At 39.4% G+C, this 27,056-nt stretch overlaps 1 protein-coding gene across 1 annotated transcript in view; it reads left to right on the forward strand.

The window, feature by feature from the left end:
- The window catches only part of DNAH6 (dynein axonemal heavy chain 6), a 473,665-nt gene that overhangs the window by 315,851 nt on the left and 130,758 nt on the right, over positions 1–27,056 (forward strand). Inside the window, exons 53-56 of the mRNA XM_082248007.1 lie at positions 844–967; positions 11,439–11,635; positions 19,738–19,941; positions 23,122–23,247. Of these exons, the coding sequence (XP_082104133.1) occupies positions 844–967; positions 11,439–11,635; positions 19,738–19,941; positions 23,122–23,247 (651 nt within the window). The remainder of the gene's footprint in view (positions 1–843; positions 968–11,438; positions 11,636–19,737; positions 19,942–23,121; positions 23,248–27,056) is intronic.

A 27,056-nucleotide genomic window follows, 5' to 3' on the forward strand; every position in this document is an offset into this window, starting at 1 on the left:
AATTCCAGAGAACTTTGGATTTTACTCAACACCATAGAAATATTACTTAGAGTCACCATAGGTATGCATAGGCTATTGCATTAGGATGTGTACCTCAAAGTTCAAATACATATGTGTGTGCGCTTGTGTATTCATATTGATGGTATCAGTAGAGCAGTGGATGGTGTCCAAAGGGCAGGGATTGGTGTCAGTAGGGCACTGAATGGTGTCAGTAGTTTTCATTTTTATTATTTTTACATTTTTTTTTATTGTTTTTTTTTTAGAAGCCCTGTTAGGGGACTTTAGTAAAATATCGGGGGTTTAAACAGAGGAAATCTGTGCCACACAGGGTGATTAGGGTGTGCCCTGGCACACCTGTCACACCCTGTGTGCACGCCTATGAGAGTCACTGTGATTGATTTGCTAAAGGAAAATAGGCTGTTTGTTTTGCAAGGTAAGTAGCACTTTGTAAGGGAATTTTCCCCAGAGCTTCACCTCATTCACTAAGCGTTGGGGAAAATTCTGAAAATTATTTTAGCAATAAAAAAAGCAGAAAACTTGTTCCTATGGGCAATACCTCCAACTTTTCTTTCCATATTTTTTGGTATAAATTAACCCTCATATTCCTCTTTAATGACCAAACCTAGGTAATCTCGGTTGTTCATATGGTTTCACTGCAGTAAAGCCCCCAAAAAATTATGTTTCTATCTGTGCATACTTACAACATTACAGCAATTGGTATTGCCAGCAACTCAGACTTAATAATAATGGTCTGTTGACAGTTGTATATTTAAAGTGCTGTAAGTTATCCTCTGTAGCTACACCACATTACATTATTCTGGCATTGCATGTCTCTGTCTCCAGGCTGAGCTTGATGCTACAATGGCCACGCTGCGAGAGAAGCAAATAAAATTGAAAGAAGTGGAAGAGAAAATTAAAGAGCTGCAGGATCATTATGATAAAAGCCTTGGGGAGAAAGAAAGTCTTGGTAAGCATTGGAGATTTATTTTTATCCTTTTCCTAGAAGATTTTTTAGAGTTACTAACTGTAAAACCATGCCTGATCATAAGACAAAACAGCATCTTTATAACTAATACCTAGATATGTCCTAGCTGAATATTGATATAATATTGTGTTAAAAGGTACTACCAGAATTTCCTTTCTTTTCTGATTGCCAAATATAAAAAAATGGACAATGAAAACATGATGGGAAAGCCTTCCTCTGCGGGCTGGATTAATGCTGGTATTTCTGCATTGCAAATTACCTCTCTTGAGCATTGCTCTGCACTTTCTTCATGCATTGACTCCAGCATGCCTGCCCAGGGTCAAGTTCACTGAAGTGTCAGTATTTAATCTGCTTGCAGAAGAAAGTATGGTGCACCCTAAACAGTTTCTCTGGACAGACAAACAGACTTCTGCAGTGACAGAAGCAGATGGCACAGCTGCATAAATCTTCAGTAGTAGAGCATTATGCTCAAAAATGACTTCTGCATCACAAAAAATGCAACATTTTTTGGCCATACATGAGCCCCTTCTTCAGGAAGACAGGTCACTTTCTCAATTAGAGGACTGATATATGGCTATGAAACATTTTATTTTTTGTGACAAAAAAAGAATCTCTTTTTAAGCATTCAATGTGCTGGTGATATTCAACTACAGAACATTTAGTCTGCTGGGTGTGCTGCCATCACAAAACAAAAGTGACGCCAGGTGAAAGAACAGACCATCAGTCTTATATTCCTAATATTCCTAAAAATGTCTAGAAGATTAAACTTTTGCCTTAGAGGTATCCCTGCCTTTACCATGCCTAAAGTGACAACCTCCAATTTAATGAATGCCTCTGCCTCTAGCTGACCTTAGCTTATTTAGAATTTATACGATTCACCGATCCCTGACAAGACAGGGATATTCTGAGTTGCTAACATACATTGAAATAAAATTTAACTTGCTTTAATAGAAAAGGAGGAAATGTCTTGTAGTATTTCCCTAAACTGAGGCCAACTTTTATTTCACCCACACACCACTTTGATATTGTCCAGCATTAACACAGTTTCCATGATGAAATGCGTCAGATAAGGGCCCTATTCTGTCATGCATATAATAATGGAGTGACAGTCAGTGGATTCTCCTGTGAGCAGGGCGTGTTCCTGGGAGCACCGATGCATGTAGAAGTTTTGTGGAGTACCGAGTAGACGTGTGCTTTTCTTCCTTCCGAATAAATATTCGGACACATTTTTTGTTATTCAGAGATTCGGATATGTCCGAATATCAGTATAAATTAAGTTTACTGAATGCTCCGTATAACGAAACAAAATTCTTCCAAATTTCCTAAATTCAAATTGAAATTTGAACTGAATACAGTATAAGCAAAGTTTTACAAATGCTCGGAATAATGAAACAAAATTCGTCCGAAATTTGAATTGAAATTTGAATCGAATGTTACATCGAATTCCAGTCGGATTCAAACTATAAACATATTTCTGAAATCAAAGACTGTGTGTGTTATTTTGTGAGTGCAATTGCGAAATAATGCTGTTTTTGTTAAGCCAAAGATGATTTAACCGCTTACCGACCAGCCACCGCAGATGTACTGCGGCAGGTCGGCTCTCCCAGGCAAAACTCCGTACATGTATGACGCTCGCCTGGGAGGAGCTAGGGGGCGAGCGTGCGCCGCCAGCGGCCTGCTCCCGCTCATCAGTGGGTAAGCCAGTGCGGGTGTCAGGCGGCTCCGATTTTTGGGGCCTTCAGATTCCAACCTTGTATAGTTTGTTAAGTAAAAAATAATAGTTTACATAGGCAATGTTTATTAATATAACTTTATTTATAATAAAATATTATATATACATATATATATATATATATATATATATATAGTAAGTAAATAAGGCTCATTGCGTTGATATCTAATATATATATATATATAATTATATATTACACTAGGTAATACACAATCTTCACACTGTCCTTGATATGAGCGATTTGTTGACTCCTTTTAACTCAATGACCATATTCAGAGATCTGTCATATAGTATTAGGTGCTTTAACTTCCATAGAAAAAATTGACAAGCCTTTTCAGACTATAATAATCACTGTCAGGATATAATGTGCCTCCAGGGAAATCCATTTTCCCATACATCCAAACACCATTCTTTCACCCCCAATAGAGCACACTTATTCAAAATGTCAAAAAACAATAATTTCTTTCCACTACAAGCTAACTCAAAACCAATTCTATTTTGAATGGCAGTAGAAGAGAAGAATCTGGTTGGCTCGCACATCCAGTAAAATCGCCTTTATTTAGACGTATTGAAGAAAGACTCTCCACACTACCTTCAAGGGAACATAGCACTCCAGCTAACGCGTCTCATGCCAACATCAGCGCTTAGTCATAGCCAATACTAAAATGTTCACACAGGTGTATATATATATATATATATATATATATATATATATATATATATATATATATATATATACATAAATATACAGACATGCACAAATGCACTTAATAATTTCTTAATTTTAGGTAGCCCAGTGAGGAAAAATGAGGCACAGTTGCCGACAATTGTTGGTAATTAACTGTGTCTCCCAATCTGCAGAGCTAATACAGAAAAAAATCCTATAAAAACCAATAACAAAAAAATATATAAACTGTAAAACATGTCATGTACAAATAGATCACATGGGGGAACTACAAAAATATAATGTATAAAAATATAGAAAATTTGAAAAAATCATTATCCATGTACAGTATATATTTGTTACTTCCCATACACCTATACAGGTGTCAGCTCATTAACTAGACAAAACAAAAAAAAACTCTGGGAATACAGAAAGAGTAAAATAACAAATTAAATCAGTTTGAAAGGATAGTTCCTATATAAAACAAAACTTTATTCAAAAGACATCCCATTCATGATTGAGTCCTAACGGTTTCCTGGAGCCTAAAGAAAAAATACCTATTTTTTACATAATAATCTGAATCAATCAGCCCCATGCCCCCCCACCATTGGGAACTACAATTTTTCGCCACAGCCTGTATATGCAGAGCTAAGGAATTTGGGGTTTTTACTTGAGGCTCCAGGAAACCATTAGGACTCAATCATGAATGGGATGTCTCATATTATTATGAATAATGTTTTGGTTTATATTGGAAATATCCCTTCAAACTAAGTTTTTTGGTTCTTTTACACTCTTTCTGTATTGTCAGAGTTTTTTGTTTTTGTTTGGTCTAGTTAGTGAGCTGACACCCATTTAAGTTACCCTTTATGTATTTATAAATAATTAAATGCATTTGTGCATGTCTGTATATACAGTAGATACCTGTGTGAACATTTTAGTATTGGCTATGACTAAGCGCTGATGTTGGCATGAAACACATTAGCTGGAGTGCTATGGTTCCTTGAATGTAGTGTGGGTATACTTTCTTGAATATGTCTAAATAAAGGTGATTTTATTGGATGTGTGGCCAACCAGATTCTTCTCTTCTACTGTCAAGCCTGTGACGAACAAGGTCAGCACCTGCTAGCATGCAGTGGAGGTGATACAGATGGAAAGCAACCTAAAACGATAATGATCTTCTATTTTGAATGGCCTTTAACTGGATCAACCCAAATGTGTACAATATATGTATTAATTATTGTATGTGGTATATGTCTCTTTATTTTACGCTATTATCAAAAACAAGATGCTCAATCGAGCTTGTTTCTCCTATGATGTGGAGATGGTAATTTTGATTTACAAGTTTTGATCAAACAGGGCACTTAGATCCTGCTCCATTTATACAGTTTTACTCCCATTAGATTATGACACATACATGCCTTTTAAAATTTAGGGACCTCTTGAAAGGACTGTATTCTACTACATGGTACTTTTAATCCCTAAATCTATGTAATTTATAAATCGGTTAAGAAGTGATGGTTCCAAAATTGAATCTTGGAGTATACTCCACTAACAACCTTATACCATTCACAGTAGAAGAGATTTAGAACTATTGCTCTTACTTTGGCGTTCACAGGGATACACAAAATGTGATGTGCAGTTCTTTTTCACATACATGTTCGTGTTGTGTGTGCATGTGGTAGTGGGGTTCTTTTATTTATTTATTTTTTTTTCTTACTTCTTTCATTAATTTATTAACACTTTTGAAATTAACTTAACTTTTTGCTATCAGGGGGCTAACAAGCACTGTGCGAGTCCCCAAAAAGTGCTTAGGCAGCTTTACAGCCTCTCAGATCACTTATACTAAATAGCGCTGATCTTAAAGTGGTTCTAAAGGATTAACATTTTTTTTTACCTTAATGCATTCTATGCATTAAGGCAAAAAAACTTTTCATTACCAGCTCCTGCCAGCCCTCCCCAAATACTTACCTTCTGCCTCTATCGATCCAGCACTGTGCCCGAGAGCAGAATTGCTTCTCTCTCTCTCATTGGCTCCTGCTGCTGTCAATCAAATCATGTGAGGCAGAAGCAGGAGCCGAGCTGTGCTGTGTGTGTCCATGGATACAAAGAGCCCCTGCTCGTGAACAAACCTGCATGCATTTATTATTTTAAAGAAAAAAATATTGCCTTTAACCCCGTCAGCTCCAGAAGGTTTTACCCCCGCTAATGACCAGGCCATTTTTTGCGATACGGCACTGCGTTACTTTAACTGACAATTAACTGACAATTGCGCAGGTTGTGCAACGCTGTACCCAAATAACATTGATGTCCTTTTTTCCCACACAAGGAGCTTTCTTTTGGTGATATTTGATCACCTCTGCAATTTTTTTTTTTTGCGCTATAAACAAAAAAAGAGCGACAATTCTGAAAAAAAAAAAAAAAAAAAACAATATTTTTTACTTTCTGCTATGTAAAATTTCTAATAAAAAAAATGTAACAATCAAAATTTTTCATCATTTTAGGCCAATTTGTATTCTGCTTTTTGGTAAAAAAGATCTCAATAAGCACATATTGATTGGTTTGTGCAAAATTGTCTACAAACTAGGGGAAAGATTTATGTAATTTCTATTTATTTATTTATTTTTTACTAGTAATGGCGGCAATCAGTGATTTTTAGCGGGACTGCAACATTGTGGCGGACAGATTGGACACCTGACTGACGCTTATGACACTTTTGGGGGGACCAGTGACATTACTACAGTAATCAGTGCTAAAAATATGCACTGTTACTGTACTAATCACACTGGCAGGTAAGGGGCTAACACCAGGGGGGATCAAAATAAGAGGAGAAGATGGGGATTTCAAGGCCAATGGGAGGAGGAGGATCACATATATCACACAATTTGTATAAAACACATCTTTATTGTACACATATTAGATAAAAAATGTACATCAAAGGAGAACAATTCCCATACATATGACGTATATAAAGCAAGAAAGAAACGCATATTTAGAAATAAATTCCCGTGTGGGAATGCTGATACTTGGTATCAGAAGATGGTAATAGGGTCTCTGATGGATCACAGTCTAAGGATCCCCAACAAGCCGACGCATTTCGCACAAGGCTTCCTCAGGGCCAGTAAGACCAAGACAGACCGATATTTCTACAAATTGTATATATAGAAATGAAATTAATACACAAATCACCAAAAATTACTAAAGGAAATATACATACTTTCTACATGAGTGGCATATAAATACATCAAAACAACACAACATAGATTATATGTGTGGCTCAATACTGACCCCAATGCGAATTGGATCATAGCAGACAGAGCAGACTGGTGGACCAAACAATCAGGCTAACCATAAATAATTATGCCACGGTAATGATCACAAGGCCATATTGAAGTAATGATACTGTAATCTTCAAGGAGTAAAAATACATCTACGAATACTCAGATAATGAATATATACAATAGGAAATTACAATGTATAAGATTAAATAATTGAATAATTGAATTAGTTGGTCGCTACCACCATAACACTAGATACGGCCTATAGTCTAACCCACCTCAATATATCACAATGACAGCATACAACCAAAGTGCATGGGGGCATCTCATTGGGGCACTATATATCCACATATTCTGTAGCTTATACAAGGCCAGATGTTCCAACTTGATAGAAAAATAATCAAAACAATAGGATATAAAGATCCAATATGGCACACTAACAATGAGGATTACACCTCACATAGGGGACTAGCTGAAGACAGCACATACCTATAAATCATCCAGTAATATCATGAGGCAGGTAAGTTCAAAGTCGGTTCCACCTAGTCAGTTTGCAACAGCAGCTGACCCATGGGCTACCAGGCAGAATAAGCCTAAGAGACAAGAGCATGTACATGGATTACAAGCTGCCATGATATAATTAGGGTATCTTACAGTTTCTGTGTAGTTGGGAGTCCATACCTGGTGTGTGCCCGTATCCGGAATGCCTGTCTGGGGGTATGATAATGACGGGGCCTTAAATAGCCCACATTCATTTGAATGGCACCAAGATTGTCCCTGCAGCGCCCCCAACAATTGCGTCAGGGGCGGAAGTAGTCATCCCGCCACCGGAAGTGATGTACTTGGCGACAGGAAGCGCCGCAACATCATCGGATGCCGAAAATAAAATCGAGGCACTGTGTTCCAATATACACTCCCAACAAACCACCACGTAAGTCTGTGCATTCCAACCGTGGGGAATATATAGATCATGCCCAATGTCGGAGATGGCACGGCCGACCAATGTCAGGGTCTCCAATAGCCACATAACTTATGCCACAATTAACATCATCACCACAATGTCACAATGCAGAAAGCCTAACCAATGAATGGAAAAAGTCCCATAGCCCGCAGGCTGGCGGTGGTCCTCAGAAAGTTCACACTGCCATGATCCCTAACCAGTCGGGATCAGTATTACATATGCCACCCATATTGTACAAAGAAATTTCTTAAGACAACAATTAACAATCTACAGTATATATCAAATATTAACCCCCATCACAATAATGCCTTATTCGGCCAAATTAACCATAAATGGAAATGATTGTTGATCGATGTGACAAGCACAGATACACATCATCAACAAGGGAAAGATACTTCATAGGAAGGGTTTGAAACTAAGTATGTCATTCAGGCCAGGGGACATAGTCGCTCTTAAGTTGTATATCCACCTAGCTTCGCGCACTAGAACTTTTTGTCAATATCCCCACCCCTGTTGTCTTGAGGAATGACATCTAAAACAGTAAACCTAATAATTGATTAATCAAATTAATGTTTTAGGCCCACATGACCTCCAATGGGGGTATTAATCTGACTGTTATTTATATATGAGATGTGATCCAAAATTATTTTATACAGTGGTCTAATTTTTTTGCCCACATAAAAGGCCCCACATAAAAGGCCCCACATGGGCAAAACATGATATAGACCACTGCCTTCGTTTGACAAGTGACATATTGATTGATGTATCTCCTACGGCCATTGGGTAGCATAAATGACTCACCTTCTAAGATCCAGGGGCAGAAATCACAGCCACCACATCTAAAGAGACCCTTGGGGCTATGACCTCCCTCTAATGGTCTAACATAGTGACTTCCCACCATTCCCTCTTTTAAAGACCTAGATCTTTTAAACGTAATGCTGGGATGATGGTCTAGGTTTTTTTGAGAGTATAGGATCGTTCATTAGTATATCCCAATTCCTTTGTAAGATGTTACGGATCTCTCCGTGTTGTTTGGAATATGTTGTATTAAATCTAACTTTGGTGTCCTCATCTTTCTCCTTTTTATTGAATAATAAATCATGGCGAGTTTTATTTCTGGCTTTATTGAAAGATTTACGTAACTTAGTTTTCGTATAACCTCTCTGTAGGAGTCGTGATCTTAATTTGTCTGATTCTATTTTGAAATTCTTTTCGTCAGAGCAGTTCCGTCTAAGCCTCAAATATTGTGAATATGAAATACTCTTTATAAGTGCTTTCGGATGAGCACTTTCTGAATGCAGAATTATATTACCCGCAGTGGGTTTCTTGTAGAGTGTAGAGCCTATCTTTCCGTCCTCCCGATTATACAAGGTGGTATCAAGGAAGTCTATTTTTTGATCGCTCCAAGTCATAGTAAATTTCAGATTCAAAGTGTTTGTTTGTAGTTGCATGAAAAATTATTCAAACAGGTCAATCCCGCCATCCCAGATGATGAGGACATCATCTATGTACCTGAGCCAAGTTATAATGTGGCCCAGGTACATTAGGAGAGGGCCTCGTCACTGAATATGTCACGCTCCCACCCACCCATGTGCAGATTGGCATAAGCCGGGGCACAGCATGTGCCCATGGCTATGCCCTGCACCTGGATGAGGTGGGAGCCATCAAATGTAAAAATGTTGTTGTGTAAGATGTGGGATAGACTATCAAGGATGAATTGGTTATAGGCCTCAAAGAGGGGGCCTGTTCATTAAGGAATCCCGAGATTGTGTGGGATGGAGGAATAAAGTGCCTCAATGTCCAATGCGATCATGATACAGTTGGTTGGCATAGTCTTGTCATAAAATTCCCTAAGTAAGTCCGGAGTATCTTGTACGTATGAGGGTAGACTCACTACATGAGGCCGTAGGTATTGGTCAATGAGTCTACTTAGGGGTTCAGTATAGGAGCCGATACCTGAAATGATAGGGCGTCCTGGAGGGTTACGAGTGTCTTTATGCATTTTGGGTAGCGCGTAAAATGTAGGTATACATGGCTGATCTACTTTTATAAAATCATAAGTCTCTTTATTAAATATCCCCTTCCTGAAAGCCTCGTTGATAAATGCGGTAAATTTAGACTGGGCCAATGCAATCCTATCCTCATTGATGGGCCTGTACCAATCACGGTTCTTTAAAATGTCCCAACAGATGTTTCTATACTGAAGATGATCCATAATAACAATATTACCCCCTTTATCGGATGGTTTAATTATCATTTCAGAGTTTTTGCTTAGTGAAATGATGGCTTCCTTTTGGGGGGGACTTAGATTGCTGTGGTCAGTACCTATGATTTTAAGGCGGTTGATATCTGTCATGGTCTTATTCATAAATGTCCATATATTGGGGTTCGTTTGCAATGGGGGGAAATTAGTAGATTTTTTCTTTATTGATGTAATATTATTTGGAATAATTCCCTTATTTGTTGACGATTGTGTAATTGCCATAATAGAGGGACTATTTTCAGATGTTGTCAATATAGATATGGGATTATCCTGTATGTCAGACTCATTTTCGTCCAATAGCTGCATTAAATCCGTTAATGCCCTGAAATCACGAACAGTAAAGTCTTTCCATAATTCTGACATTTATTTGTTCTTTTTAACCTGCATTCTCTCTTTGTCAAAGATGTACCTGTATGTCAGTTTACGTGCAAATAAATTAAAATCCTTTACTGTACCACAGTGGGTGGTGTTTTGATCAGGGCAGAAGCTAAGGCCGCGGCGTAAGACTTATAATTCCTCAGGTGTTAATGTATGGGAATATAGATTAATGATAGTAAATGTTGATTCATCATCCCCATCCGGGATATCTTCCAATAAAATGGGTGGGACGTCATTGTTTTTTAGATGTGGTTTTGGGTATAGCACCCATATTAGTGGGATTGATAATGCCTGCATAGGTCGTGATAAGTGCTTGTGTTGTGTGTGGGGGACCAAATGGGGATCAAATGGTTAAATGTGTCCCTAGGGGGGTGCTTTCTAACTGTGGGGGGGGATGGGCTTGCTGCATGAACACAGAGACCTGTGTTCCTAAATAACAGGAACACAGGATCCCTGTGTTCATAACTGACTGAACAGCGGTCTGCAGTGTTTACCACTAGTGGTCCCGCAAAGTGACGTACACATACGCAGTTTCGTGGGACAGAGCTAACCTGCCACAGTAAAACTAAGGCGGCTGGTTGGCAAGTGTTATAAATGATTTAATAAAAAAATAGAAACAAATATACATTTTGGCGCAGATATTTTGACCAGACTATTTACAATTACAACATTGTTGATTTCACATGCCAAAGTGAAGTAGAGACCATAAGACCTCATTTACATTGGTGACATGCACATATTGCTTTTTGAAGGTGTTTTACCTCTCTAAATACTGCGCTACTGTGCCAAAATCATGTGCATTGCAGTCAGAGAGGTATTTTTAAATCTAGTTCTTGGGTAATATTCCCCATTCTTTTAAGAGTTTCAGACCTGCTTTAAACATGGGGATTGTAAACTTTTTCACTTGACGATCATTCAGAAGTTTGCTAGGGTAGCCTCATTTTTAGAGGGATTTGTTGCTTCTGACTCATGGCGCGAACAAAATAGAAAAAAATATAGGGGGTCATCAGTCAGAGTGGGATATTATCAAAACCTGTATCCTGAAATTGACACCTTTGTCATGAGGTTCAAGGAGGATGCAAGGGATCTGGGAAACACCCTTTCATTTTATTTAATTATATTAAATGCAGAATTGTAATGTTTTTTTCTTATGTGCTTTTTATGTATACTTTTTTTCTAGCAAAAAACATGGCTCTTACACAAGCACGACTCAACCGGGCAGGTAAATTAACTGCAGCCCTAGGAGACGAACAGGTTCGGTGGAAGGAGAGCATTGAAAGTTTTGAAGAAGAAATCTCAAATGTTATAGGAAATGTCTTTATTGCTGCAGCATGTGTTGCCTATTTTGGTGCGTTTACAGCTGTTTATAGACAACTGGTGAGTGGAATCTGTCTTTATTTTTAGGATCTAGTGTTTTCCAACTAAACCTTACATATTTACGTATGCATCTGTGTGTTTATTTATTGATTAATTAGTGTATGTTTGTTATGCGTTTAAAGTAATTTATACCAATCAATGCATGTATACATGATTCTACCTGACATTTAACCTACAGGACCACATAATAGTATGCAAGTATCAATGTTAGGACCCATAGGAACCCTCAAATATGTTAATATATCTTATTTATATTCTGCTGTAGCAATCTAATTCTTAAGTAGGCTTGATGAAGTAATTGCAAAGGTCATTGTGCTGTAAATTACATTTTCATGTGCTTGAATGCTTATTGATCACAAATGCTTATAATCAAGTATATGTTGCACAATATTTACATAAAAGATATTGCAAGGTCGTACAACTAATACTCTTTCCACGTAATATATGCCAGTATTACTGGACTGAGTGGTGTTACACCCATGTGTAGTTGGCCAGAACTCACAACAACTAATCAACTTTAAACCAGTCCAAGTTGCTGCTAAACTTATTTAATTAATTTTACCATGTTGGCCCTTTGCATTGTAAGTCATAATCTGTGCCAATACATGTACTGTAAATGTACAATGGCTTAATGAGCATTTATTGACATGATTGTTGGTGTATTTAATTTGATTTCAATGGAGAAGCATCTAGCAAAAGTAGACAAGGGTAGAAGGGCCCTTAAAATGAATCCATTGTGAACCAACATTACAAAAGATAATAATGGCCATCAGATGCCAGGACCTACAATTGCTTTACTAACTGGCCCACCAGTGTGTCCTTGCAGCTCCCCAAATTTCCAAAGCTGAATTTTTTGTAGCTTTCTATCCCACTCACTAAATCCCCATAGCTTTTGGTATTTTTTTCTGATTCTGGTCCTGAATCTTAGCCTTTAAAAATACAGAGTTCCTTGATTCTCGCTGACCTCTGTAGTTCTGATTGATGTTGCTCTGCACAGAACCACATTCCAAGAGGCTGCAGCCCAAAGCAGAATGAACTGTGAAAGGTCTGTTAAATGTAGCTTGGGCAATTCAGAAGACGGTGAACTACCGTAATTTTTCGGCGTATAAGACGACTGGGCGTATAAGACGACTCCCCTAATTTTCAAGTTAAAACATAGCTTTTGGGCTATACTCGCTGTATAAGACTACCCCCCTTCTGAAGCTAGGCAACACCATTGAAAAACATCAGATTTCTCAGATCTCTCATATATCGCCAAGGTACCCTAAGTACTGTAATAAATGTAATCTCTCATAATATCTCCAAGGCACCCTAAATACTGTAATAAATGTAATCTCTAATAATATCTCCAAGGTACCCTAAGTACTGTAATAAATGTAATCTCTCATAATATCTCCAAGGCATCCTAAGTACTGTAATAAATGTAATCTCTCATAATATCTCCAAAGCACCCTAAGTACTGTAATAAATGTAATCTCTCATAATATCTCCAAGGCTTTGCATTCAATAATAGAGTACATTGCTCACCGTGATTGGCTCAGCGTGGTATACTGTATGTAGCTCGAAGCTACTGTACATACGGAATACCAATACAGGATTCCCACACAGCCAGCGTCTTGAGATTACATCTACTGGTAATACTTATACTTAGGGTACCTTGGAGATATTTTACTCGGCATATAAGATGACCCCCCCCCCCCCATTTTTGGGGATTTTTTTTGTGTTCAAAAGTCGTCTTATACACCGGAAAATACGGTAAGTGGAATTTAGTGGATTTTAGCATAGGCAGTATATTGTATCTCCCAGATAGCATTAGTAGGTCAGATTCCATAAGTCATCCTAATTAACTGACCAATAATTAGGAGTTGATCCTTTTATATATATGGGTATTTTTCCTGATATTCAGCATCACTGTTGCAATAAAGAAGAAAGTTACAATCTCTTGTGCTGTCAGTATGATAAGTGAAGCATGCAGTGAGCCAGATAAATCAGTCCTACTCTGATAGTCTCCCCAGGCTAGTTCCGTTGTTATGCTATGTGGCGGTAAGTCTTGGGGCTGAGCTCACGAAGCGTTAAACATCACCATGGTAAGCTAAGAAGGAAAAAATATATCATGCCCGAAGTAGCATCACTATGACTTATTACTTTCATGGAAAATTGGAGATAACTTCCAACTCTGTCAAGTTTATGTACATATGTTAATTTATGTGTGATCATCCAGAAAACACACAGATACCCACAAGTGATCCAAACTTAGCATGCATAAGGACAACTTAGTAATGTACCCTGCAATGACAATGATGGTCTGCAATACATAAACACATACAGTATATAAGAATAGCAGGTATTTGTTCAGAGTCATCTAATTGAAATAGAGAGCCTAAAGTGAATATGAAGTGTGAGGTTTAAGATGTTTATTGTAAATGCCAGGCCTTGGTGTACATAAATGTATAATGACATTTCTGATGCCTGTAAAAATATAATGTCTGCCAGTAATGTAATTAAAAATATCAGGAGCTGTGTAATGCCCACCAATGATGTATCTTTCCCAAGAAAATCACGGGAAATGGGAAAGGGGGTACACTAATTAGGTATATTTCCTTAGTTCACTAATCTCTTAAAGTAGCACTTAGCATTATTGCTAAGATCTAAGAAGATTCCTTAACCACTTCTGGACCGGAAGATTTTCCCCCTTAATGACCAGGCCATTTTTTGCAATTCGGCACTGCGTTATTTTAATGGACAATTACACAGTCGTGCAACAATGTACCCAAATATAATTGACGTACTTTTTTTCCCACAAATAGAGCTTTCTTTTGGTGGTATTTGATCACCTTTGCGATTTTTATTTTTTGCGCTATAAACAAGAAAATGCAACAAATGTGAAAAAAAAAAATGATTTTTTTTTCACTTTCTGCTATATACCACCCCCCCCCAAAAAAAAAATAATTTAAAAATCAAATTTTTGTCATCATTTTATGCCAATTTGTATTATGCTACATATTTTGTGTTAAAAAAAAAATCCCAATAAGCGTATTTTCATTGGTTAGCGCAAAAGTTATCACGTCTACAAACTAGGGAAAGTGTCATTTTTATTTTTTTACTAGTATTGGCGGCGATCTATGTTTTTTAGCGGGACTGCGACATTCGGTCGGAAAGATCGGACCCCTAACTGACATTTTTGACACTTTTGGGGGGACCAGTGACATTACTACACTAATCAGTGCTAAAATATGCACTGTTACTGTATTAATGACACTGGCAGGGAAGGGGTTAACCCAGGGGTGATCAAAGGGTTAAGTGTGAGCCTAGGGGGTGTTTTCTATCTGTGGGGGGATGGGCTTGTAATATCAACACAGAGACCTGTGTTCCTAAATAGCAGGAACACAGGGGCTCTGTTTTGATACCAGAGAGAACAACGGTCTGCTGTGTTTACAAGACCGCCATTCTCTCTTCACGGGGAGCGATCGCGGGTGCATGGTGGCCCCGCGTCTGGGCTTCCCCGTTGGCGAGTAGGCACGCACCCACAGGAGCGCTACCGCAAACTGCCGTACAGGTACGGCAATTTGCAGAAACCTTCTGACCTGCCGCGGCTGGTCGGCGAGAGATCAAAGCAAAACTCTGGTTAAACTGGTATATACATAATTAACATACATATGCAGTATGTTTACTGTTATAATTGCCTATGGATTCGTAATTCTATACAGCCAATCTTGTGATTTGCACATATTTTCCACCAGACCAGTGACACATGTAGTTCCTGAATAACCTCTTGCTGCCCATGTAACGTGTGGCAAAAACGGTGTGCCTTAACACCCACACACTGCACATGTATGTCCATGGGCAGCAAAAGTTTCTGTGCTGAAAGCGCACTCACTACATGCCCCCTTAGCACAAAGACTGCTTCCAGCCTCTAGTAATGGTCATGAGCAGGAAAGTCACTGTGTGAAAGTCAGTCACAGTGATCACTTGATCCGGCAGACCTTCCTGCCCCCCAGGCATAAAAGCCCAGGTAAATGGACAAAGGGGCTGGGAGGTAATGAGTTAAGCAGTTTCCTTGACCAGTTCACCTACTTACCTCACCTCTTCACCTTAATGTGGTTGTAAAGTCAGAAGGTTTTTTATCTTAATGCATTCTATGCATTAAGATAAAAAGCCTTCTGTGTGCAGCAGCTCCCCCAGCCCCTCTAATACTTACCTGAGTACCTGAGCCCCTCTCTATCCAGCGATGTTGCAAGAGAGACTCGCCTGCCTGGGACTTTCCCTCCTCATTGGCTGAGACAGCAGTGAAGCGCCATTGGCTCCCACTCCTGTCAATAAAATTCAGTAAGCCAATGAGGAGAGAGAGGGGGCAGGACTGGGCCCCAGCACTGTGTCTGAATGGACACACAGAGCAGCTGCTTGGCTTGGGTGCCCCCATAGCAGGCTTCTTGCTGTGGGGGCACTTAACAGGAGGGAGGGGCCAGGAGCACCCTAGAAGGACCCAAAAAGAGGAGGATCCGGGCTGCTCTGTGCAAAACCAACTGCACAAAGGAGGTAAGTATAGACATGTTTGTTATATTTGACAAAAAAAGCCTGATACTTTAGTATCACTTTAAGTCTTCTGTGATTCAACATCATCATCTCTTCCCAATTAGCAATTAGTTAACATAGGATGCTGTAATACTAAATTGGAAAGTACAAAGAGTGATCCCCTGTCTTGCAGGGGTGTGTATCTGAAGAATAGGTGGCCAAAATTATAAATTGTACATTTATGTTTTAAAACAGTATAACCTGTATACCTGGAGTTATGTCCACAAGGATAGAAATATGGGTGCTGACTTCCCAGTGAGTCACTAACCTCAAATAAATATGCAGGATATAAATGAAGACTTCACTAGTTGCGTGCATGTTACAGGATAATGGCTAGCAAAATAGTGAAACTAGGATCAGGAATATTGCCCTGGAATGTGCACTTTGTATAGCTTGCATTGACGGACAAATGCAGTGTGCATTCAATTTGCATTTTGGATAGTTCTGAGATCATTCAGGGTTTCTATAAGAGGTGTATGTAACCTACAGCTACTTACGTTTGACTGGCATTTAAAATCCCTTTAGGCTGCACCAACCTGCTTAAGCTGCATTTGCATTGTCGTTGATTTGTATTAGAAGAATAGTTCCAATGTCTTTATACACAGCCCTAAAAAAAGTCAGTAATAGCCACTTCCATTAAGGTGTATTTAAAAAGAAATTTGCAGAGCCTTTTGTCCTTCGAAACTGTATGTACATTTGTTCCATGAGAATACTGGCAAAATCAAATCTAATATTAATAGGCTAATATTAAGCTATTTTCTTTTAAGATTGGATGTTGCACATTATTGTCATTAGATTGAGCTGATAGTCATAGTAAATAAATACTTATTTACTATGATCTTCAGCTCCATCTAATGGCCAAAGCACAGTATTTTCCTGATTCATGCTATTCTTAGGAATGAAGAGCATCCAGCCTGGAGAAAATATTTTTTTTTTAATATTATAATTTTTATTAATTTAATTTCAAACAGTTTTACAAAATGCTTAGAAAAAGGCAGAATAGAAAATATCACATTTTCCCACTAAACCCCCCTCCAACCCCTCAAATCCCCTTTTTAAAATTACTAACTTCCAATATGTCCTATTTGGCTTCTATATAATTCCTATACATCCTACTTATAATATTTTTCTAGTTTTCCCAAATTCATATGTAGACACTAGTTGTTTTAAAGTCTTTCCACTTTTTCCACTTTTTTGAGAAATAGTCGACACAATCTTAGTCTCTGCTACAGATAAATTCCATGTCATATGTGTAGTCAACTCTCTTACACCATTCCCTGACTGTGGGGGCTTCGGATTCTGGCCATCTTTTTGAGGTCGTCCCCTTCACCGCGTTAAGTAAATTTGGCACTATTGAGTTTCTATAAAATTTTTGAGGTCTATTAGTTTTATGGAATAAACATACCCAGGGGTCATCCTCAACTTCCTCACCTGTGATTTGGTTAATAAAATGTATCTTTAACCAAAAAAACCCGGATCTTGGGGCATTCCCACGATATATGAAACATTGATCCTAACTCCTAAAAACCCCCTCCAGCACCAACTAGATTTCTCAGGTTGACAACGATGTGACCTGACCGGTGAAATATTCCATATCGAGAGACACTTATAGTTCACCTCGATGGTATTCCGATCTCTAGCAGTGCAGCGTGCGGCTCTCAATACAGTTTTCATCTCGTGTTCTTCTAATCTAATTCCTATTTCCCTTTCCCATTTTTCAATAAAAAGAAGTTTCCTCTTTCCCTCCAGATTGGTTAACATTAACATCCAATAAACTTGGGACAAACCATGTTTTACGTTTGTTAATGGATTACAGAGTTTTTCCATAGGGTTCAACTCTTTTTCCGATCTGATTGAATGAGGCAAAGATCCAACAAAGTGTGTCAGTTGCATGTGATTCCACCTATTTAGTATTTTAATTCATGAAGTGGCCTAATCTTCCCTTTATGTATTACAGTAAAACCTTGGTTTGAGAGTAACTTGGTTTAAGAGCGCTTTGCAAGACAAGCAAAATTTTCAAATAAATTTTGACTTGGTTTACAAGCGATGTCTTGATATACAAGTAGCTTCAAGTCACAGCTGAGTATAAAAGAGAAGAGAGGCGCCTCTAAGTGTAGCAATATGGTTACATTTAATGAAGGTACACCATTTAGCAACTCACATGGTTGATGATTGGAACAGGCACATCGAAGGATGCAGGCATCCAGGCTAAAGCTGTCCACATAGACCATCCTCTGCACCGCCATCTACGTCATCCCTTCCATGCTGCCCCTCGCTTTTAGATCCCTTTACTGCAGGGTGGTCTTCCCGGTCAGGATTACAGACTGGCAGCCGGCGGTGCAGAAGATAGTCCATGTGGACAGCTTTACCCCGGATGCCTGCATACTTAGATGTGCCTGTTTTATTCAACCATGTGAGTTGCTAAATGTTGTACCTTCATTAAATGGAACCATATTGCTACACTTAGAGGCGCCTTTCTTCTCTTTGATACTCTGTAGCTCCTACTGGATTTTGCTTCTTATCCCCTTGTGGAAGGGGCTATTTGTGGATGGACATTTTATGGTTATATAACCTATCGCAATGCTATAATCTTTTTATAAGGACTATAAACTGAAGGACTTATGAATAAATGGTTGTGGAACGAATCATCTGAGTTTCCATTATTTCTTATGGGGAAATTTGCTTTGATATAAGAGTGCTTTGGATTACAAGCCTGCTTCCGGAACGAATTATGCTCGCAATCCAAGGTTTTACTGTATATCTTTTAATCGTAAATAACCTAACAAACCCCCAAATTGTTTCTCTAACCCATGTTAAAAAAACCTGGGTTTTTCCAAAGGGTTCAACTCTTTTTCCGATCTGATTGGATGAGGCAAAGATCCAACAAAGTATGTCAGTTGCATGTGATTCCACTTATTTTGTGTCAGCTTCCTCAACATATTTAATTCATGAAGTGGCCTAATCTTCCCTTTGTGTATTATATCTTGTAATCGTAAATCACCTACCCACCCCTAAATTGTTTCTCTAACCCAGGTGAAAAAAACCTGGGTTTTTCCAAAGGGTTCAACTCTTTTTCCGATCTGATTGGATGAGGCAAAGATCCAACAAAGTGTGTCAGTTGCATGTGATTCCACTTATTTTGTGTCAGCTTCCTCAACATATTTAATTCATGAAGTGGCCTAATCTTACCTTTGTGTATTATATCTTTTAATCGTAAATCACCTAACCCACCCCCAAATTATTTCTCTAACCCAGGTGAAAAAAATTGTGTGCCCACTAATGGTATTAACAGAGAGAAAATAGATTAATAACATTTGATTTTGCCAAAATTCGCAGAGAAGTGCACATGCATTATCAGGATGAATAGCTCTGCAATTTTTTTTTTCATAGATACCCACCATTGTGTCTATCTCTGGGAAAAAAGCACAATATATATTTTTTTCATAGCTAAGACTTTTAGCTAGCTATGAAATATTTTGGATGATACTGAACCTTTTATTGTGCTTGTGCTATATTTTACTTTTTTCTAGCTAATTGATTGCTGGATTAAAACATGTCAAGAGCTAGAGATTCCTATAAGTCCAAACTTCAGCTTGATAAATATTCTGGGTGATGCCTTTGAAATTCGCCAATGGAATACAGATGGATTACCAAGGGATCTTGTTTCCACTGAAAATGGCATATTGGTTACTCGCGGGAGACGCTGGCCCCTGATGATTGACCCACAAGATCAGGTACTATACTATGTCAAATAATACATGAACAGAAATCCACAAAAGAATGAGAATTTATTTTCCATTCCAGTAATTCGGAGGATATCTGTCGGAAGTAATGAAATTCGGCTTTTCTTTGCATACAGTTTTACTATTTATCTTCACACAGAAGCCGATACAGTGCTAAAAATGCACACAATTCATATATAAAAAAAAAACCTTTATGTGCTCAAATACCTTAAAGACATCCTATGCATATTGATATGTGTACAAAAAGTTAATTTTAATCCACAATCCGTGATCTCCAACACAATTCAGTGTGCATGATTTTGTTTGTTATTTGAGCACATATAGATTTTATATACAGTATTTGAGTTGTCTGTATGTTTAGAGCTATATCTGGTATTGTTTGCTAAACTATAAGATATAGCTACTTTGGGTTCAGTAGATAGTGGATTTTGTTAGCACGGGTCAAGATTTGCTGTATTTTCTATATACTGTACATAACACATTTTTTTTTAAAGTGTTGATGTTACCATTGTTCGTAAAGCACCTGTGATATAGCACTAACTGGTAATAGGCAATATTACCAAATCTCTGTCTTGTATTCTAGACATTATGACTATACATTATTATATACACTCACCAGCCACTTTTTTAGGTACACCTTGCTAGTAATGGGTTGGACCCCTTTTTGCCTTCAGAACTGCTCTAATTCTTCATGGCATAGATGTAACAAGGTGTTGGAAACATTCCTCAGAGATTTTGGTCCATATTGACATGATAGCATCACGCAGTTGCTGTAGATTTGTTGGCTGCATGTTTACACATTTCCTGTTCCACCACATCCCAAAGGTGCTCTGGATTGAGATCTGGTCACTTTGGAGGCCATTGGAGTAGAGTGAACTCATTGTTATGTTCAAGAAACCAGTGGTAAGATGATTTGAGCTTTGTGACATGGTGCATTATCCTGCTGGAAGGAGCCATCAGAAGATGGGTACACTGTAGTCATAAAGGGATGGACATGGTCAGCAACGATACTCAGATAGGCCGTGGCATTTAAACGATGCTCAATTGGTACTAAGGGGCCCAAAGTGTGCCAAGAAAATATCCCACACGCCATTACACAACCAACAGCCTGAACCGTTGATACAAGGCAGGATAGATCCATGTTTGTATCTTGTTTACACCATATTCTGACCCTACCATCTGAATCTCGCAGTTGAAATTGAGACTCATCAGACCACGCAATGTTTTTTTTAATCTTCTAAGTTCCAATTTTAGTGAGCCTGTGCAAATTGTAGTTTCAATTTCCTGTTCTTAGCTAACAGGAGTGGCATCCAGTAGTGGTCATCTGCTGCTGTAGTCCATCTGCTTCAAGATTCAATGTGTTGTGCATTCAGAGATGGTATTCTGCATAACATGGTTGTAACGAGTAGTTGTTTGGGGTACTGTTGCCTTTCTATCTTTCCTCATCTCAAATGAGTCTGCCCATTCCTCTCTGACATCAGCAAGGCTTATTCGTCCACACAGCTACCTCTCACTGGATATTTTCTATTTTTTGGACCATTCTCTGTAAACCCTAGAGATGGTTGTGCGTGAAATTCCCAGTAGATCAGCAGTTTTGAAATACTGAGACAAGCTTGTCTGGCAACAGCAATGCCACTATTAAAGTCACCTAAATCCCTGTTCTTCCCCGTTCTGATGCTTAGTTTTAACTTCAGAAAGTCGTCTTTACCATATCTAGATGTCTAAATGCATTGAGTTGCCATGTGATTGGCTGATTAGCAATTTATGTTACCAAGCAATTGAACGGGTGTACCTAATAAAGTGGTTGGTGAGTGTATAAATGCATATTCATTGACAACGGTTCTCTGTTTAAACAACTGCACAGTTAAAATAGAAGGTCCACTCTCCTGTCTGCCCCCCACCACCCAAACAAAATTCCCAAAATTTCCCTTTGGAATTAATAAAGAATTCTGAATCTGAAGTAGCTGACAAAAAAAAAACTGTACAAATAATGATGTTGTAAAAAATAAATACTTACCTCTGTCATGGCTTCCGGGAAGCATTGGTGACATCACCATGCCTCACTGCTGCCTCCTGATATACAGGGCAGCATTCAGAAATTTTGGGGCTCTTACACAGCTTTAGGCCTGGGCCCTTCCGGGTCTGACCACCAACATTCCGCAGGGCCCGCCCTCTTGCCATCCCACTGAATCCGCCCACTGGCCATGCCACCGAGTCCTTCAGTCCTTCACTTCTATTTTAGCACTCTTACAACTTAATATATGAAAATGAATCCAATCCATCAAAGAGACAGTTCCATATATTCAGCAGAGAGACATCCCAATCCAGTAGAGACAGTCTCACATATTCAGCAAAGAGACATTATAATCCAACAACGATGCGGCCTCATATATTCAGCAAAGAGACATCCCAATCCAGTAAAGAGGCTGCCTCATATATTCAGCAAAGACACATCCCAATCCAATAAAATGACAGCCTCGTATATTCAGCAAAGAGATATCCCAATCCAGCAAAGAGACAGCTTAATATTTTTTAGAAAAGAGAAATCCCTTCAGCTGCATCTGCTTTCTCTGCAGCTGCCCAGCTTTAGCAATTGCTAGTTACTACAGCAGCAACAACTCGGTCTCGTTGGTTGTGGCCTGGGCGGCTGGGCCCCTCGGAATGCCCAGGCCCCCTACATGTGTATGGGCTGTCCCCCCCTGATGGCTGCCCTGCTGATATAACTGGGTACTCAAAATCCTGCTCGAATGTGCTCTAGTATATTACAAGTGTGCATTCTTGTGGCTTTTTTTAACACTGTCTAAGGCAATGGTTCTCAACTGCGGTCCTCAGGACCCACTAACAGGCCAGATTTTAAGTATCACTTTGTGGAGATGCAGACTAGAATACTGCAATCACTGAGCAGCAAAATATATCACCTGTGATGTATTTCAGTTATCTTGCAAACCTGGCCTGTTAGTGGGTCCTGAGGCTCGGAGTTGAGAACCACTGGCCTAAGGGACCTTTTCAAGAAATCTAGTTCTGCCCCCCTGCAGGAGCCGCTTGGTAATTTGGGTTCTATGTTAGTTTCACTTTTTAGTAGCTTTTTTGTCACAAATATTCTTAGAGCAAAAATGTGGGATGAACACTTGTTATCAACCATTTTGTAATGCTTTAAATTTCATACCTCAGGCTAATCGCTGGATTAGAAACAGAGAAACTAAAAATGGCTTAAAAGTCATTAAATTGACGGATGCTGGCTTTCTCCGGACGTTGGAGAATGCCATTAGGCTTGGTCTGCCAGTTTTGTTAGAAGAGGTAAGCACAAGCTGATCTAAATTTATGTGCTATGTTATCTTAAATCTTTTTTTTTTTGATCTGAGGGCACTCAGGAAAAATGAACAATCACATGCCTAGAGTATAAGCATTGTATTTTGGTGACTGCTGTAAAAATGTTATCCACTATTCAGTTGTTTGTTAACACTGATGTATGTTACCTTAAAGAGTCCCTGTCACCGACTTAGCAAAAAGAAAGGTAAAAACACAGAAAATCAAGTATCTTAAAAGAGAGGTATGGCCAAAGTTTTCTGGGCCATACTTCTCTTGTGGGTCACAGGAGTGCACTTACTTGTACCTTCCTGTGCCCATAAATCTGCTGACTCCAGGTTAATGCCCGCTATTGTCTGGCGTCACAGAGCCGCTGGAGACTCTGGAAAGATGCTGACCATATTGTTGGGATCCAACCAGCAACTTTATTGGCAGTTGGCTCCTTCTCTCAGAATGCGGCTGAGAGCTGAGGCCAGCTGCATCCACCCCCTCTCCAATCCGGTGCTCAAGAAAGTGCTGGAAGGGCAGAATGGAGTGATTGACAGAAAAAAGATTCTCGAGCAATACACACCAAACTGAGCATGTGCAGAGTGCCTCCTAGGGCTCTGCACTATCAGCAGATGGAAGAAGGGGAGGATCAGAGAAGACAGAATCAAACAGCCTTTTTACACAATGTGCAGGATTAACCCCTTAGGTTCCACAGTGAATCTAAGAAGCATGCTTTACATACAGACTGATTTTACTGTTGTGGGTTTAGTAACACTTTAAAAAAATTGCGAATTCACATATAATCTTATGGGAAGATTGTTTTTGAAATGGATATTATTCTTACTCCAAATGGCAGCACAAGTCTGGTGACAGGGTCTCTTTACAAAAATGGAAGGTGGTTAAAAGACAAACCACTGTCATGTCTCCTAAACATTTCATTAGGACATTCTACCAAGTGGTTACCAATTCTCATGGCAATTGACAATTATGGCCGCATCAAAGAAAACACAATCATTGTCAATAAGAGGAATCCTGCTATCTTTTTATTGTGTTTAACACAAAAGCCAGTTACAGTAATAGGTACAAGGAAGCTGCCTTTGACATAGTCCGTATCTGCAAAGTAGCGAGATAACATTTAGAAGGGATTAGCTAGTGTCATACATTGTCAAATCTTCCTTGGTTGGAATTATTCTATATTTTTTGCCATTGAATACTTTTGAAATAAATGGAGTAAACAAAGGCTTCTTTCAGGGAGAATTTGGTGTGTGTTTGTAATGAATAGTACAAAGGCTCCTTTCAGTCAATGCCCTTGTCATTCACAAGGTAGTTCTTGGACAAACAGAACTTCCTCTTTCACATTGATTTTCCAATGTGTTGCTGAGCTGGTTCTCGTAAAATCCCTGGATAACAAGCATATTGTACAGGATAGTATTGGTAGAAGAGAAGACGATCTCTAGAGATCTTTCTTCTTATGCGCTTAATTAGTATGCTCTGCTTAGACTTGCCCTTGCACATTCATTTCCTAATTAGCATTTATACTTGCTTTTGTATTGTTTACTTTTGTAAATTGCTTCATTTTGTGTTACGGGAGGGACAAAATGTAATTTTTCACTTACCATTTTGATACATGTTAAATCCTAGCCATTTTAATTTTGTGGTTAAGCTAAAATAATTATTCCAGTACAAGAATAAATTGTACCCTGTTATCAAATGTATCATATTTATCTGTGCAATTGTCACTTTTTTTCATCATTTAAGAGAGAAAATGTATTTTCTTTTTTTTTTAACCAAGGCTTGCTATTCTGTTTATAAAGAGAAAATGCAAAGATGGGTTTGCTTTCCTGTCTGCACAGAGGGTGATTTACCAAATATTTTTGAATCTTCACTTAGTAAATTGATACCAATCACGTGACAAGTCTGTTTACTTTGAACCCCCAATCATGTGCAGATTAAACAGGAATCTGCTTTTCACTGAACTGGATATTTACATAATATATTGAGTAAAGATTCCCAGCTTCATTACTAAATTAGGCAAATGATGTTTGCTGGCAAATGCCTAAACTTAAAGTCCTTTTAGATATGGAATGGCCTTTGGAAGATCCAGGCCCAGAAGAAATTTATACTGTCAGTCCAAATGGGAAAATAAGTCTTTTAACAGATCCTGCCATTCATCTGCCTAAGCTTTCAAGGTGGCATGCGTATGTTTACTGTATTATGAAGGGGGCAATGGAGGAAGGTAGAGCCCCAAAGCTGGTTCCATGATTCATCCATATAATATGGCACTATAGCTAAAAAAAACAGGTTCACTTTAAGCTGCCAATATACCAATATACCTTACTAATCTATAACAAAATGCCTGAAAATATTAAATTATTAACAATACAAATGAACCACTATGTAGGAATTTACACTAACCTGTAATGCAAGAGCGATGTGCTAATCTCATCACGTAATAAGTCCACTTGGTCAAAAAACTTCACTTTTATTTATTAACTCAATTAAATGAATACAAAAGCTGAAAATTGTGGTGAGACTAAGATTACTACAGATTGTTATGAAGCAAGGGTGTAGGAACCCACACAAATCTGGGGGGGACAGCATTTTTACTCGCCAGGTATATGCTTTTTCAGGAGAGAGAGAGAGAGAGAGAGAGAGAGAAGAGAGAGAGAGAGAGAAGAGAGAGAGAGAGAGAGAAAGAGAAAGAGAAAGAGAAAGAGAAAGAGAAAGAGAAGAGAGAGAGAGATGATTGCACCCCAATGATTGCAGAGTGCCACAGCATTGTCCCCCAATCAATGCAGAGACCAGCGTGCATGCTCCCTTCAACCCAATGCACTTACCTGGTGGCTCGGCTATCAGCGGCGGCAGGAAGGTGAGCGGCTTCTCCCTCGTCCTCTTCTGCGGCGGAAACCGGTGGGCGGCCTCTCCTCTTCAGCGGGAACCGGCGGGAAGGTGAGCGGCGGTGACGGTGAGTGACTGACGCACGCACCGGCACCGCCCCCATTGCGACGTCAGCGATCGGATGTCCTGGATGATGATTGGTCCAGGCTGGAGACTGGACCAATCACAGCCAGGACATCACGAAGGTGGGGGTGGCCAAGCGCTCTTTCCTGCGCCCAGGTTACGCCCCCAGAAGGCAGCCAATCAGCGCCTTTCTGGGTCGTAAACCCCACCCTAACAGTAGGTGTTCGGAAGCCGAATGCACTGGACATTTTTACAGCGTAATCAGCACTCTCCAAGTCAGTGGCGTAACTAGAACCTTCAGGGCCCCGATGCAAGAAACCATAAAGGGCCCCCCGGACGGGGCCCTTCCCTTCCAGCCTGTTGGCGGAACACCAGGGCCGGTCGCAAGTGCAATGTTTGTGTGGTAGTTCTGCCATTGGTGTCAGTAGTTTTTTATTTTAATTACATTTTTCTAGAATTTGCTTAAGGGCTCTTTCACACGGTCCGCCTCCGTAGGCGGATCCGTGCTGCTCAGCGGGGATCGATCCGCCGATCCCCGCTGAGCCGGCGGATGACAGCTCCGTCTCCGCTTGCAGAGCGGAGAGGGAGGTGTCACAGCTCCCGCTGCTCTCTATGGGGGATCGGATGAGAGCGGACCGCCTGTCCGCTCTCATCCGATCCGATCCCTGAACGGATGGAAAAATAGGGTTTCCATCCGTCCAGATTTCACGGACAGGATCGGATACGGATGGCAGCGGGTGTCAGCGGAGGTGTCTCCGCTGAGCTCCGCTGCCCCAGAGAGCTGCATGGAGGATCCGATCAGATCCGCCTATAAAACTGACAGGCGGATCTGACCGGATCGCCCGTGTGAA

Source organism: Pelophylax lessonae, assembly GCF_965119305.1.
Source record: "Pelophylax lessonae genome assembly, chromosome: 1".
NCBI classification, from domain to species: Eukaryota; Metazoa; Chordata; class Amphibia; order Anura; family Ranidae; genus Pelophylax; species Pelophylax lessonae.